Here is a 17,041-nt window from a genome sequence, read left to right on the forward strand (position 1 = left end):
GGGCCAGTGGGTAAGGGGTGAAACTTTCTGCTGTTTCATGTAACAGGGTCTCAGCTAAAGGCTGTGAACCAAGAGGTTGTTTAGTGGCATAGTAAGGCTCCTGCAGCAGGACTTGACGGATAAGATGGCATCACTACTTAGAAATGAATTCTAGATTAGGAAGGACTTTGCAGGTCATTTATGTCAATATTGCTTTTAAATAAAAACAAGAATTGCCTTTCCTTTCTGTTCGCATTTGGCTGGATGTCCCCCAGTACCCTTGGTCCCCACAGTGGTGCAGCATGAGGTAGAAGAACCTCCAGGAGGTAGACCTTTGTGGGAAGTCCTAGGCCATTGGAGGTGCACCACTAAGTGTGGGTTTGGGAGCCTCAAGTCTTTCCTTTTCTCTATTTTGATTCTTGGCTCCTGACACAGGCTGCTTGCTCACTGCATACTCCTCCTATGGTGTGTGGCCCGCCCCAGAGACTTAGCAAATGGAACTCCATTCCAAGGCCAAAAGAAACTTTTTCTAAGTTAATTATCTCAAGTATTTTGCAAGCACAACACAAAACCGACTTATACACTAATCCTTGGCCTTGCTCCCTTCCTTAACTGGACTTCTCTTGAATTTCTTCCTAAGTCTCATTGGGGCCTGCAAAAATCGCCCAATTCCTCTTCTTCCAATAGTTCAATTCCCTCAGTCCACTGATCCCCTTCTTGTACCAGCAGTAACGGGATGTTTCTAAAGTTCATTGAACAGGTAAAATGCTAAGTACCTATACAGATTCTTGTACGTATCCCCCACAGAACAGATTCTGTACACCCTCTCAGCCTGAGCTTGCTCATCTTTCCTTGCCCAGTGTCACCACACTGGCAAGCACATCCAGGCAGCTTGAATCTGTGATTATCTAAAGCATCCATGCACACTCCATCTGTTCCCGCTCCACCCTTCCTCCTGCCTCCAGTCCACCCACCACAACCCTCACATGCTGAAGGTGGACAGCATGTGGGCTGGTACCTCTAAGTACCGAGTCTTGATCCTCACTCCTCTTCCATGCCAATCAAATCATCTGGTGCTGCTTTGCATTACTGTCACTGTTGTATATACTGAGCCCTCAGAGAACCACGATTATTGTCCCACAAACCCATCATACTCGGGACTAAACAGAATTGCTTGTGGCTGTTAAAGCCATGAACCACTGGGCATGTGCTCAGCTTACACACTTCACCTCACACCCCTCTCATTCACTGAGTCCCAAGAAAGAAGGTCTTCTCTCTCAGTGGTGTGTGTCCGGGTCCTCGTGGCAGGAGCTAACAGATTCACTGTGAATGAGCACTAAGACTGTTTTTAGTGTCTCCTTATCAATAATGCTACAATGAACATTTTAATGTGTCCATGTATCAGAAGAGGAAGCACTGGGGTGAAGTGAGTGACTTCAGTTTTTAAATTGGCAATTCATCCCCCCTCAATGGCTGCACCAGTTCATTACCACAGCAAAGATGGGCGAGATACTTCCTACAACCTTACCGATGTTTTCTGTTCTTAAGTGCAAGAGCCAAACATGTTCAGTGACCCTAATCCATATGTTGTCTTGCCCAATCTTTATTGCTTAAAAAAAAGATTGGTTTATAGGCATTATATATATACATTTGGAATCTATCTACCTATGGCAGTCTGCAGATACTTTCCTGCAAGCTGTGATCTCATTTTAAGGTGTTTTGTTTAAGAATGGTCTTAAATGTGTGTTGTGCTGGCCAGTATCTTTTTCTTTTTGGTGACGGGCATCTTTCATATGACATTGTATCCACCATTCACTGCCATCTCTATCACCTGCATATGCTCCCTAGGAGAGACATCTCTGTTTTCTTGCCAAGGATTCCTGTAGCATACCACCTCCTTGCTTGCTCCTCCTTGCTCAATAAATGCTTATTGACTAAGGAGAAGAGGTTGATGGGAATATGAAGAAAATACAGGCACCCTTGGAAGAAAATCAATATACCAAATTTGTGGTGGTTTCTTAATAAAAGAATGCACTGCATACATTCTGTTAAATCCTACATCTATTTTTTTTTTTTTAAGAGTAAACAGAGGGTGAACTTGCCTAGTGTGGTCTTCTGTGAATAGTAGGTTGTATAACCTCTGTGTGACCAGACTGTGGGCATCAGTCCCCATCCAGACAGTAGCACTAAGAGCAACTCTACTAGGCTAATGAGATGGCTCAGCTATTAAAGGCTAGGCTCACAACCCAAAATATAAGAGCACCTCTATGATCTAGACAGGGCATACACCGGGACACTCCCAACAGCCCAAGCCCAGCTTTCCACCATCTGTCTTTGCCAGAAAGCTCCACCTCTTGCCTTCCTTTTCTCTAAGACTGACAGAGTTTCTGGACAATGTCTCGTTTTTATAACCAGGCTTACTTCAGATCTACTTGAACCTGGGTGCCTTTTGCTATCTGCCTACTTCTCATCAGCCCTCTTACCCTCTCTCCGTAGTGTTACACATCTTTATGCTCTCAAACTTCTGACCCCATTTTCTGCCTCCTCATTATACTGAGGTTGATAGGACCTTAGTGTTTCCTGCCTTTACCTCAGAACCGCATATTTCTCTTGCTTCTGTCCTGGAGGGAAAAGTGTCTCTCTTCCTAAGACTGAGTCTACACACATGCTTCTGACTCCAGTTCAGCTTTCCTGTTCAAATTCTTCCCACATAACTTAAGTCTCCTCTAACTTGTAGTTGACTTGACTTGTGCTGTCGCTAACATTTTGTCAGGTGGTTCCCCGTTCGAAATTCTTTAACTCCTCTCTGCTCTTCACTCTCCTGTCTACTGCAATTAGCTTTTAGCCCCATCAACAGCCCAAAAGCAATCCTTCAGAGATCATCCCAGATCTCTTGCCAATAAAATGTGATGTCGCCTCATCACTCAAAGCTTCCTTCCTTCCCACAGTCATTCAAAAGAATATTAGGAACTGTGCCAAGCTGAGTATACTCCCTTGATACTGGTGTTTGTGTGTTGGGTGTGGAGGTGACTGATATGGGCATCTCCTGGGAATATCAAGGTCTATAGAAGCTCACCATGTCCTTTATATAAAAATGGCTTAGTGTTTGCATATCACTTACGCACATCCTCCCTGATACCTAAAGTCAGTCATCTCTGATTACTTACAACAAATATCTAGTGTAATATAAATGCTGTATAGTTGCATTGTATTGTTTAGGGAATGACACAAAAGTCTACATATTCAGTTAGAGAAATTGTTTTTCTTAGCATTTCTGCTATTGCATCTCCTGATGTAGAACCCACTGATACAGTGGACCAAGTTACAGTATAAGGCACATGTAAAGTATAAATGGAACTAGGATCACTAAATCAGTGGACTGTAAGGACAGTTCTCAAGCAGACGGCTGGGAGGGTGTATACATTCTGGGCTGAGAGAACAGATCTACTAGGAACACAGGCACAGACGACATGAAACAGACAATATGCTGTGGGGAGGAGGACCAGGGTCCTGTATAGTCCCAGGCTCCGGGTCGGTGGATCTTCACTGTGAAGGTATTGGGGGTGAGAAAATCCATGGGGAGTTTTGACGCGAAGAATGATGGCGCACTGCAGACACTCTAAAGCACAGGCACCAGCTTGTCTGTCTCCAGTCAATCATCAGCATCATTCCGTGCTCTGCATCAGTCTTTAGACTGTCGTCCACAGCATCCCGGGATAGCACCCAAGTGAAACCTAGGTGAGTCAGGAGATGTCATCGTTCTCCAGGTGGCTGTGGTCAGGTAGGTGGCTGCTGACAAAGGCAGTGTCTTGGTAGCTTCTCCCAGAGTCCTCCTGGGCATCCTCAACCCATGCTGCGGGGAGCTGAGGGCACTTTGCTGGCGGATTTCTACATCCCTTGCATTTCCAAAGCTGAAAGCCTTTCCCACGTGTTCCTTCCCTGGGTTCCTGATGAAACCTGACACCACTGTCATTTTCAGTAACTCGTGCCCTGAAACCGTCCTCCTTCGGCTTGGTGGTCAGGTCTTCACTTTGGACCGACATTCTACCTCCCACCAAGCTCCTGTCTCACCCCTCCCCATACACAGTGAACTACAAAACCTTAATCTACATCAGGCCTGTTGGAACCTCAAACCAACAATTCCCCAAATAAGAACTATGTTCGTTTGGAAACACAGTAATTCTTTTTCACAAGACATCATTTCTTTTAACTACTATATAGAAATTATTCCAACAGCCTGGCTTGAGAGCCCAGCTACTGTGGATTTCATTCCCAAATCAGGGCAAACATTTTGGAAGTCTCTGTGTGCCAATAAAATGTAACATTACCGGGACTATAATGTATAATGGGCTAGTGTGTTCCCGGCTCTCAGGGAACCAGCAGGACCTGAGAGAAACCCAAGAGGGCTGTAGAATAGTTTGTCTTCCATCCTTTGTAACTTAGTAACTTGCAAGAGAAGTTTTTATACTTTCGAATGCTCTCGAATTCTTTGCCCTTCTTTCCTTTCTCACCTCCTTGTCAAAATCTTCTTCACCTGGGCCTGGCTTTTTAACTTACCACAGCAAGGACAGTTTTATGTTTTGATGAAACATACACACAGATGCACAGTTTCAGTTCCTATGGGTACACTTCATTGTAGCCAAACCCAGATCCCCTGGAGTTCTTTAACTGGCTCAAAGAAACTCTCTTCCTTATTTGCCTTTCCCACTGAGGGCTGTGTATTCATTCACAAAGCACAATCCTATCACTGAGGGCTGTGTATCTTCCTCCTGCTTAGAAACGCCTGGCACCTCATCCACAAACGCAGCACCCGCCTCCTCTTCCTGCCCATTTTCTCACAAATCCCCTCACAAACTCCAAGCGCTTTCCACACAAAGCCTAAGCATACTTCAAGCATCCCATCTTCCTGTCTGCCATTGTTCAGGGTCCTCCCTAGCTCTCAACCAGCCAAGTCTCTGTTTATCCAAAGCTCTATTCCTTCAAGTATCTTGACTTTTTGCCCTTCTGAAACTCCTGACTTTTTAGAGCTGACTATGCAAAACTTTCCAGTTCAAGAGAAGGGATCATCTTGTGTTTGTACTTCCTAATTCCCCAGCACAATGCCCAGCCCAAAGTAGTGACACTTCATAAGAATTTTAGACTAAATGAAACCCAAACCTCTTACACGTTGGTCACAGTGGAGTCCCTCATTCTAATCCCTAAGAAAAACAATGATCACCTGTTCCCTAATGGCCACTGAGCTCAGACTAAAGGAAACCAGCTCTCCTGCTCCCGCCCTTGGCATTCTTCTGTTTGTTTGGTTTTTTCCAGACAGGATTTCTCTGTGCAGCCCTGGCTGTCCTGGAACTTGCTTTGTAGATCAGGCTGGCCTCGAACTCAGAGATCCACCTGCTTCTGCCTCCCAATGCTGGGATTAAAGGCGTGCGCCACCACCTCTGGTCTCTTAGGCATTTTTAAACAAAAGTAAAAAACTGGCCACACGCTTGGCCGTGAAACCACAGATGAAAGCAGGTGTGTAATCATTAGTTCTAGCACTGCTACAAACCTGTGACCCCCACAGAAATGCTTAGCCTATTGGTCTGCATTCTGCACAATGAAATTCCTGCTACTGAACTGGTATAAAATGCACTTCTGAACTGCAATAAATTAGCAGTTTTACTTTTAGAATGTTCAAGTTATCCAGACCACATACCAGAAGACCTGTTTGCACTATTAATTTCTATTATGCTCATCTGCTTCCTCCGTGAGAAAGCTTAAGAGGCACAATTATCTCCCAACACAAGTGTACACCCTTGTGCCGATTCCTAAACACCACATATTTGCTTCCTCAGATAAAGGAGTTCTTCCTGTTAGTAAACTGCTGATTGGTCCTTAGCAGAGTTACGATTTCTGTGACAAAATTAATTCTATTTTCTAAGTAGTTCATGCTAAAATGACTTGCCATTCATTTGACTAGATCCCTGACTTAGGCAGGTGTGAGCCATCTCAAAATGCTTGAAGGTCCATGTGCTTTCATTTAAAGGTTTACATAATGCAGGTCTTAAATCAAATGATATAAAAAGCTCATGCACAGTGTACCTATAATCTCTGAATGTAGGCAAACTACTGTAGAGCACTCACTGAATTTAGATGGCGATTGTAGCAGAATCCCTGTGGAAATACACAATCTGCAGTATTACTGGTTCTGAAGATACAATTCCCATACAGTTAAGAGCAGGCTGTTTTTTCCTCTGCCACAACTTCTGGAATTGCTCTAACTTAGTTAGGTCTAGAAAATGACCCACATCCTTCCAATGTGTGGTCCTCCCTAAAACCACATAAAATTGGACTTTAATATCCAACTTAAAATTTAATAATCCTCTGTATGATTACCTTTCATAAACTGTTGACTGTACATCAAAAGAACTTCACTGGAAAAGATGTTTAAAAAAAGGAAATAATTTCAAGGTTGAAAAAAGTGGCAAAGAAGGTAGGTGCTATTTAAACAAAGGAACAGCAAGATATGCTGACTGCGCAATGGCCACTAACAGGAGACAGAGTTCCCTCTTAGTTCTGCAGATAAATAAATTATGCTCGTTGGTTTGTAAAACCAGAATACAAATGCTGAGGTGGCAGATCAAACCTACAGATCTGACTGCATTTCTGCTCCAAAATCTACCAATGGGGCATTGGGGGCTGGAGAGATCAGTGAAGCCTCAAAGATGACTGGAGAAAGCCCAGCCCTTAACAGCAAGCAGAGTTGAGACTCAATCCCACTTATACCACGAAATCCTCAAAAGCACAGAACCAGGGACAGCGTGGTGGGGTAAGACTATGGTAAGGATTACCAAAGAGGCTGTTATGGGAGCAGCTATGCAGGCATCCCCATTTGTCCCTCAACTCCACATGAGGAGGGTAATAACGTATGTTCAGTGAAAACAGAGGGACATCCCCCACCACCACAACCAAATAGCTCTGAAATGCTAGCAGTCAGACCCTTACCATCCTGTGAAACTCTTCTCTCTCCAGAATCTAAGCAGCATGGACAAAGAAGGTCTACAGACTCTGACAAGAGGGATAGAAGACGTCAGGTCTTCCACAGTAAAGTTCAATGCTAGCACCCTACTCTTTCAAATACTTCAGTCACAACTTTTGGTCTTGTTCTTAAGCAGACAACCAAGTACTGAAAATGTCTGGGAAGCTACTAATTTGGAAGAAAAGATCAAAGCAGATGAAATCATCTTGGAGAAAGACAGGCACAAGAAAGCAAGAGTCAGACTTCCTAGAAAGCTGACCACAAGGCAGGGATGGAAAACCAGCAAAAGACAAGCACAAGAAATGTCCCACTGTATGGTCACTGTGTCTAGAACCAAGAGCCACATTGAAGACAACACTCAAGTTTCAGAACACAGCAGACAAGAGGGAGAAAACCAACAGTAATGCTGAAGGCAAGATGATAGGACAACACCTCCAAACTCCTGACGAGAAAAATATGTTACTTAGAACCCTGTGCCATCAGGCTACCCACCCAAACTATAGAATATTAATTTCAGACACATACATTGTGAAAACGTTTTTTCCCCCAATCTTTTCTCAAGAAATTACTGGAATGCATCATTCCAGCAAAGTATGGAACTGGAGGAGAAAAGGCTAGGGAATAATACTCGGAATGCAAGAAAGAGAGGACCCAGGAAGAGAAAGGCCTTAGGAATACCCAAGATACACCAGATCCACATGACCGAGACAGTCACAGGAAAGTTGCTCATACCAAAGTTCCCACGTGCTGCAAGCACAGGCCGCCTGCCACTTTGGTCCGGGTCCTTCCTATAGTCCTCACTCTGTCCAAGCCATCCATGCCTTCATCAGTCACACTCATCCCACCCTAAGCATTGTGCTTTTAATTTACCCGAGGAGACGGCAGGGAAGCAAGCTTAGGTACCGAAAACAGTGAGCCCCAAGGATCTGGTACTGGCCTCACACAGCAGACCTACCAGGTACGACAACTGATGAGTCTTGATCCCCAGGAGTCACTGTGACCTGCCCCACTGTCTTCCTGAAGCAGGCTTTTAAGACTTACTGAAGAAGCTAACACCAAACTGTGACCAGAGACTCTAGTTGATCTTCCAAAAGCCCCCAGAGACGGCACTGCTCTCCTGCCACTGCTGGCCTGCTCTACCACTCAGCTTTTTAAGAGGATAGAACAGCTGGCAGAGGGGAAGACTGGCAAGAAGTGAAGGTAATGGCTGGTAATGTTTGTGGGTTGTAAGCAAAGGCCCAGCAGTGGACAGAGAGGTGCCCAAGGCGCTACAATCTTGTAGGACATTTTTAACTTGTGCTAGGCACATAGGTCATTGTTATTTCTTAAACAGTGGCTACACCTTTATAGAGTAGGTATGATCCATTAAACACTGTCCTTTCACAAAAAAAGCAGCATTTCTACTGCTACACAGATTGCAGGATTTCGCCCCCCACCGTTTGCTTCCTGGAAAGGCCTGTGCTTCCTCAGTGTTGTAGTAGTATACCGTCAAGGTTCAGGAGAGGAAAACAAAGGTCACAGGACAAAGCCATGGTTCCCCGTTCTTTCACATCACTGTAACATTTTGGTTATTTTGCAAGACTTGTTTTTCCTATCCTCTTTTTCAGACTGTACTTGTGGTGATATTTGAGAATATATTGTTTATTATCCACAACACTGTTTTCTTTTTACTTTGTTATTTCTTTTGACGGGGTCTCACTTCATATCCCAGCCTGACCAGGAACTCATGACAATCCTCCTGTCTCAGCTTCCTGGGTGCTGAGATTATAGGTGTGCATGCATTTAAAAAAAAAAAGGCCAAAAACTGCTTTCTTTAAATGAAGTAAAAGTGAAGATAAGTAGATTAAGAAAAAAAAAACAACAACAACTCCAAAGCACCTCATATACAACTTAAATCTACTCTGTTTGTCCTCTAGAAGATTCCTTTGGACATTGCTTACAAGATTGTCAACTGGGTGCAGTCTAAATAAGACAAGACATACAAACTGTATAGATTCCTAGGGTTCTGGGAGGAAGCACTCCATTCCATCTTCCCCTCTCCATCGCCCGGCACTCCCTACCATGGCCGTAACAGGCATGTCTGACTGCCCACCCCAGGGCTTCTGCATCTTTCCTGTAACTGGTAAGGGGATGCTCTCAGGGTGCTGCTGCTCCTGCTAGGTCCTCTTGGAGAACTATTTCATCCTGTCAGGATCCCATCCACTCCTGGCAAGTGGCCTCTCAGCTGGGAAGGTCTGCTCTGCATCTCTAACAGCCTGGTAGAGAGGTCTCAGCTACTGAAAGCCACTGGAAGAGGAACTGTTGTGAGCAAGAAGGCTGATCTTTAAAACTAGTGGTGATTGACAAAAAGAACTTTGACTTTGTTTTCTACGTCCTTCAAAACCATCCTCTATAGCTGAAGATGTAAAATCTAGTGGAAACTCAAATGGCATTGTATCACACAATATTTCAAGTTCACAAGTAACAAACTGGAAAAACAAAACCAACAATCACCCAATGGTCACCATCAAGTTTTCTGTTTTATTTAAGATTTTAGTTTTAATTCTGAAGAAAGAGGTACATTTCCTTGTTTTTAGTTTTAGCATCAGGTTATAACCAGGTTTGTTTTCTTTTCTCCTGTCTTTTCAATACTGCACAAAAGTCCAGAAACTACAGGGTTAAGTAAAAGCTGCAGGCAAGGAGGGCGGAGACTCGCTCCTGTTGGTGATCAGATGCCCAGAGCAGTGCTGGCTCAGAGTGCCCTGCCGGGTGGACTTCGGTCAAAGAAAAAAGATTCCCCCGGAGGAGAAAGATGAGGAAATCACTTAGAATTCAGCTCTTATATTATGGATAGGTATTAAATCTGTGAATACTTTTTTCCTTTAAAACATCTGAATTTAAATATAAAGCCAATTTTTTTCTCCTTGAAAAATTACTTCTCCCTCCCTACAGATAATTTATCTTGCCATCAACTTCCAATAAATCCCTTTGCTTAACGACACAATTGCGTCCTCCCTATCAATTCAATAAAGAATTTAAAATGAAAAGCATTTTCCTGCAATAGTGAAAAGCTGAATACAAGATGGATGCCAGGCCCACTGCTTTCCCCCATGCACTTAGCAGTCTCCTTCCAATCAGCCTGGTCTTCGTCTGCAGTTGATAATGCATCTTCCTGACCTTTCCCAAAGATTAATCGTCAGTTTCTGCTAAGCAGACTATGTCATCATTATGAGCGACAGACAACAGTAATTTTCTAAGTATTGAGACTGCCTTTTGATTTTCTTTTTCCTCTGCTTAAAAAGGCATTTCCCCCCCGAGGAACATTCAACAGTGTCACGCACTCAATGCTGGATCAACCGAAACTTTTACAATTAAAGAAAAGATGGTAGAGACGCTGTGACCGCATCGCATCTGGGGGTAGGGAGAAAAAAAACGACCAGGAACTGGATTCTTCAGAACGTAAGAGATGAGAAGGGAACTGTGAGTGGGCTGAGAGGGAGAACACAGGGTGGGACAGATCCTGCCCTTGTGAACTCCCTCTTTCTTAGTGGCGGTCCAGTGTTGAACTCTGTAGCAGATCTGTGGGGGTTTTGCTGGGGGGTCTGAAGGCTGTCTGAAAGCCTGGGGGTGGGGAGTGGAAGCTGGAAGGGTTTGAAGGAGGTGGGTAGGGGTTCCAACTGGCTCTGTGCAGAGGGATCTGTGTGCTGAAGGGGGCGCTGTGGTGGGTCTGTGACGGGGCAGCGCTGGGGCCGTCCATCTCTGTGAGGGCCTGAAGGGATTTTAGCCAGTGTGGAGGATTGTCATCTTGAATAGAGTCTAAACTGTTTCCTGAAGATGCTGGAATACCTACAGAGGAAACAGGAGACAAAAAGAAAATGGTGAGTTTGTAAGGAAAGAGCACCAAGTTACTCAGATAAACTTTAAAGAGTGATTTGTTTATCCAAGAAATAAAAGAAATCACAATTTTAAATTTCCAAATGAAACCTTTTAAAATGTTCTTTTAGCCACCCTCCCTCTTCTCCCGCAGTGACCAACATTACACAAACGTTCCTCTTCAACTACAAACTTACTCCCTCACTTTCAGAGGCGGAACAGTGACAAACAAGACCTGAATCCCCCAAACAAACAGCCTCCCCCAGAGAACCCCAGGATCCCCATTGCGCCTGCCCTTCTCCAGCAGGGATACATACACGGACAGCCTTATATAGAGAGCTTTATAAAGAGTGGAGTATGTTTCTTTTAAGATGGCTCAGTTAGACCCTTTTATACTCTGAGGCCTACAAACTACACACATGCTGCCAGACGGTAACACCTACTTACACCAAAAGGAGCAACCGAGGCACACAACTAGGCTGATGGGTTCACCATGACCCTAAGAATGTATCAGGCTTTGTAAAATGAACTCATGTCGGAAAGACCCCTGTTCTGATTGAATTGGTGCTAAAAAACCACATTGATGGCTGTGGGTGGAGCTGAAGGGAGCAAGAAAGTTACCTGTGATGATGGCTGGGTCTGTCCAGCTGCCAGGGCTGTCCCAACTCACGCTGTCGGTGGTGGCAGTGTTGGACGTTGGTGCACTGTGGTTGGCGTTGGAGGGGGAAGAAGAATTGGGCAGTCCACCAAAGTTGATGTTAATGTTGGGTAGAAGTGCCCTTAGCCCGTCCTGCCATTCCTTCATATTTAAACTCTCTACAGAACTGTTGTTGTCTGGGAGATTTACCAACAAAAAAATGAAAGATAAAAAAAAAATAAAAAGCTGACGTTAGAAACATATGCTGTTCTTTCGTGGTTAAGCGGGAGAGGAATTATTCTTTCTTTACTGAGCGTTTATGGGTCGTCCTAGCAAGACAAACTGGGTTAGGACTTTGCTTGTGAGCTCAGAGACTTGAAGGGAGGGAGAGGAAGTTTTCTCAGGCTGATGAGGAGGGGCCTCCTGATTACTACATGTGTGCAAGTCAGTAATCCAGCTGCAGGATTCGATGTTCCTGAGACAAGCCAGCACCAGCTACATGATAAAGTTTCAGTCAGTGAGGCAAAATTCAGCCAGCTCAGCTGATGTACACCATTAGAAAAAAAATTTGTGAAGTTCACTATAGGAGCTCATTTCTGAGTCCATTAAATGGAAGAAAGTCATTGTATGAAGACTAAACATAAGCCAGTAATTGTAAATGCCAGCTTCTGCCCACTCTGCTCTGCACTCCTCTTCAGCTCCACTAGTCACAGAGTTTGAGCCGTGAGTCCTACGGGTTTCAGATCGTTATGGATAGTGTCAAATAGAAGCCACTACATAAGCCATGTAAAATCGGGTTTCTATCAACTGTGGCTTACATGGATTTACTACTGTTCAGAATCCATAGATGATATCTGGGGCTGGGGAAGACCAAGTCTAACAACTCCTTAGAATAATTATTTTATTGAATGAATCAAATAACCAACTACAGTTTTTGAAAAGCAAAAGTATCTCTTTCTACAGAACTGATCACCAATCAACATGGAGGCTAATATCAACAGTGACAACGATTGATCAGGCAAGTCTGTGCTCTCTGATAAACTGAGAATTTTCTTTTCGAATTTTGCTTCACCCCATCACTGATCTAGTCAGATTCTACTTAGTTTCAGCAAATACAGCATTTTATAGTACTATCCTTATTTATGAAAGACAAATACAACTAAAGGCAAGGAAGCTCATCTCTGAACTTGACTGAAGTGAAGAGTGAGCACTCCACACTACGTAAACAAAACAATGTGGGGGTGTCCTCAAACTCAATCTTACCTCACAGCTGGCATCATTCCTAACCTTATCCTTCTCACACTGGCTACTATCTTCATTTGCATTGTTTCCCACAACTTACAAGGCACACTGCACAGTTCATGATTTCATTTGACCCTCACAGCAACCGTGTGAGCAGGACAGGGACATTTCTTACAACTAGTGCATGCCTGACTTCTAGCTAGTAACCCACAGGTGAACAGGGCAGGAGAACCAGGGCAACGCGGCAAGACTGCCTCAAAAGGAGAAAAAAGTTGCCCTCATTTATAGAACTTGTTTTGGCAACTTGAAATCAGACACTGAGGGATATTTGAAAAAAATAATTAATATCAAGCTCTCTCTCGGTCTACTTTGTGTAGACAATTGATTTTTTTTTTTAAAGAGTCAAATATCTTAGGACCTAGGGTCCTAAGAGGCCCAGGATTAAAAAGAGACAAAGAAGAAAACAGAAGTACCACTGGCCTATCTATCAGAGATGATGGGCAGGACAGAGCAATAACACACCTTAAAGAACAGGCTGGACTTTGTAGCCAGGATACCCAGCCCCCCTTGTGTTATTGGAGGTCAAATTCAGGACCTCTTATGAGCTAGGTAAGTAATCTATCACTGAGCTACACTACACCCCCAAGCCCCATGGAAACCCACCCACCCCACCCCACCCCCGTTTGAGACAAGGTCTCATGTATATTAGGCTGGCCTTGAACTCTACTTCGGTAAGGATGACTGATCCTCTTGCCTCTACCTCTGGAGTACTGAAAATACAGGTGCATTCCAGGGTTACATGATGCTGGAACTCAAACCCAGGGCTGCATACTAGGCAAGCATTCTATCAACTATACTATACCCCCAGGACCTACCAATCCCTAGGGCAAAACATTCTAATTGAAAATATAACTGTTAGTGTCTCCCACTAGGTCCATAACTAGCACTAAGCATATAAACAAGATCCTCCTGGTAAAAACTGAAATCATAGGATGTGCTCAATTACAGGAGGTTTGGTGGGTAAGGCACAGTCTAGTTTCTACAGCAATGAAGTGGCAGGAGAATAAACTTGGAATCCTGTTCTATGGAGCAAAGCTAAACCCTGAGAAAGGAAACCTTCCTAGAAGGGAAACAAACTCCCTTGGGAAGAAAAAGATGCTGTGTAATTAGCTACATGAGAAGGACTAAAGGGTGGCAAATGCTCCTGGCTGCTCTGGGTGGTCCAGGTCACTGAGATGCCCAAGCCAACAACTGGCTTCTCTCTTCCCTACCTCACTCATAATGTGCTCTTACCTGTTACTTCAAGTTTCTAAAAGTGAAAGGAAAGAACACTTACCTCCACTTAAAGAGTAACATATTCAGGAAAGTTTGCTATGAAGCTGGTAACACAAGAGAGTCAAAAGACAGCAAAACAGGGCTCTCTCTCCAAGACCCCTGTACCTTACATCTAGGCTTTGCTGCCAACCAATAAACTATTTTAAAAAAATAATAAAGCCCACTTTTTCTTTCTTTTTAATCAAAGGCTATTTGTTCCCCTGATTGCAAAATACTACAATACAGCTATAGTGTTAGCCAAAGACAGTCATCTGTGGGTACACAACACACAAACAAGGGGAGACCATGATCTTCCCAGGACAGTCTGAATGTAAGGGAGCTTGGGAAATATTACCTAGTTATCATTTTTAACAATATGTACTGAAAAACAACAAACAACATTCTCCCATACACACACTCAAAATAAAGCAGGTGCCTAAACATTCTGGGAGCCTAAGAGCATAGATAATGTGTGGCTTACAGTGGAGATGTGGGGGAGGGCAGCACACAAGACAAGACCCACAAAGCTCTTGGAATGGGAACACACTCTAAAGAGCTTAGGAGAAAGGTTTACTTCACCACCTTCTCTACTGCTGAGTGTTAGTGCAGAGGAAGGGAACCAACCTCATCAACACAGCTCCATTTACCTACCCTCACAGCTTGACCTGAATTTGTTTTGATGGCAGACCTCTAGCAAGTCCATTCCTGGAAACAGCAAGGTTTTGGTTTTGGTGAGGGCAGTGGTGTTAGGTAAGTGCTCTGTCACTGAGCCACATCCTGGCTTGGCAGCCACTGTCCTGCATTAGGACACTACTACAATCCTCGAGTGACAGCTGTCCTACACACTGTGGATGCTTACCAGCACCATACCCTCCAGATGCTAGCTGTGACAATATAATGTATCTGTAGATATTCTAAGTGTCATAGGAGAGAGGTGGGGACAAAGCCACCCATTAAGACCACTGACAAAGGAAGGTGATTCCTTTGCTTTTAAGGCTCTAAAAATACATTCCCTCTCCAAACAGCATCAGCACTAGGACCACACTGACTTAGTCTGTTGTAACTTAATTTTCTTTTAAGGATTCATACTAGGAATTCACTTCAAGCAAGTCATTGGGGTCTACTGAAGAAAACACTGGGCTGCAAAAAGGCAGCTATAGGGCTGCCTGTCAACATAACCTTGAACATGTAGCACACTTAGTCTCTTAGCCAAACTCTACTGCCTTACCCCTATGTGGATAGAATAGAGAAGTCATCACAAGCATATTCATTTTCTGATAAATGACTGACAAGTGTTTCTCTACTGGTCACCAGTAAGCTTCCCAATGAGCCAGCAGATTTCTTACTTGCTGGGAACTGGCCAAGTATACAGGTCTCTCAGGAACCTAGCCTTAGCAGCCACTGTACTCACAAAGGTGCTGTGTGGCCAACCTGCTTAGCATATCTGCCCATGCAAAGACGAGAAAAACATGGAAAGGAATTGCTCCACAAGCAGAACTTGGAAAAGGCCAAGCAAGGTACAAAGAAGATCAAGTCACTAAATATATCTTATGGTAAAAACGATATTAACTTTATTTTTTAAGTATGTAATTAGTGCTGGCAGGACTATCTGTAAACACGTAGGATTCATCAATTAAGTTAGTTTAATACAATTAAATTCACAGACATGCCAAGTCCTCCCGCTCTTATGCTTGGGTGGGAGCAGATGGTTCACAAATTTGCTCCTAATTCTTAGTTTTCAACTATAGACTGCAGTACTGGGACCAGAGAACTCGTATTTCAAGTTAAATTACTCTGTAGAATGGCCTGACATCCTCTGTGAGAAGTCATCACTGGGAGTCCCAGTTAAAAAGCAGCCCTGAAATTCATCCTGTATGGTAGTCTTCAAGCTTTCTCATGGTTACTCCAAAAAGCCCGCAAATGTGTACTTTTCTTTTCCTCAAAAGTTGTGCTCTTCTCTGCTCTCATCACTCAAAATCCAAGTCCCCTACATCTTGCATTTTCAGCAAGGCACAGGAAATGGCCTTCCTCCGTCTCCACACTGCTGCTCTCCATCACTCCAGTTCAATAGGGTTCAGGGTTGAAGTCCACCCTCACCAGTATTTACTGCATGAAAACCTAACTCCCTCAAACCTCAACAGCCTATCTTCACGTGACTCAAACATAAATGATCTATGCTTAACCAAACTTTAGGGAATATAAAAAAAATTGTCTTACTAGAGGTTTTATATAAAGATATTCGTTAGGATAGCTGCAAAAATCACTGCAATTTATTAATTTGGGACTATGGCTGTCAAAAAATCTTTCAGACATAAATACAATCAGCTTATGAAAAATATTCTACTTAAATTATTGAGTTTATACTCAAATTTCTAGGACTATGTTATTATACAGCAAGACACACTGAATGGCAGAGCTGAGTTGCCTGGGCACAGACAAAACTCTAAGGGTTTCACCACAGTCCTGAAAGTAGATTTTAGACTTAAAACAAAACAAAACAAAAAAAAAAATCTAAGAATGCAAGTGACAAAAGCTCGAAGGGGAAATGCCAGGAACCTTAACAAAATGTTTGAAAGGTAACGTTTGTTTCCAGCAGTATAAGGAAGTAGGAATGACATCAGTGGAAACTGTGGCTCAGCTAGACATGTGCTGTGTTTTTAAACTGTACCTCCTGTCATTCTACTTCACTGGAATACTTCCTGGATCTCTTCAGTTCATTTCTACTCAGTCTCCCAAAAATCTGTCTTTCTTCTTTCATTCAAGACCCTTCCAGATCTCTCTCTCTCTCTCTCTCTCTCTCTCTCTCTCTCTCTTTCGTGCATGCACACACACACACATGCACACACCGGTGAGCTCTACTCTTATCATGGAGCTTGGTATCTATCGTACACTCTTTCTCCTTATTTCAAGACAGCTCAGACTTGAAGACCCATACAAAGTTCAATTTTAATGTGCATTATGCAATGAACAAATGGTTCTTTCCAAAAACAAGCCAATCTCTC

General features: G+C 43.5%; 1 protein-coding gene across 2 annotated transcripts in view; it reads right to left on the bottom strand.

Moving 5' to 3' along the window:
* Positions 1-9,494: 9,494 nt before the first annotated feature.
* Positions 9,495-17,041, bottom strand: part of Cnot4 (CCR4-NOT transcription complex subunit 4) — a 63,264-nt gene continuing 55,717 nt past the window's right edge. The window contains exons 10-11 of one of the 2 annotated variants that reach the window (XM_059257565.1): positions 11,468-11,680; positions 9,495-10,819 (exon numbers count right to left, since the gene is read on the bottom strand). In XM_059257565.1, the coding sequence (XP_059113548.1) occupies positions 10,518-10,819; positions 11,468-11,680 (515 nt within the window). In that variant the 3' untranslated portion in view covers positions 9,495-10,517. The remainder of the gene's footprint in view (positions 10,820-11,467; positions 11,681-17,041) is intronic. The other variant, XM_059257566.1, reaches the window with a different exon arrangement.

Source organism: Peromyscus eremicus, chromosome 3 (assembly GCF_949786415.1).
Source record: "Peromyscus eremicus chromosome 3, PerEre_H2_v1, whole genome shotgun sequence".
Taxonomy (NCBI): domain Eukaryota; kingdom Metazoa; phylum Chordata; class Mammalia; order Rodentia; family Cricetidae; genus Peromyscus; species Peromyscus eremicus.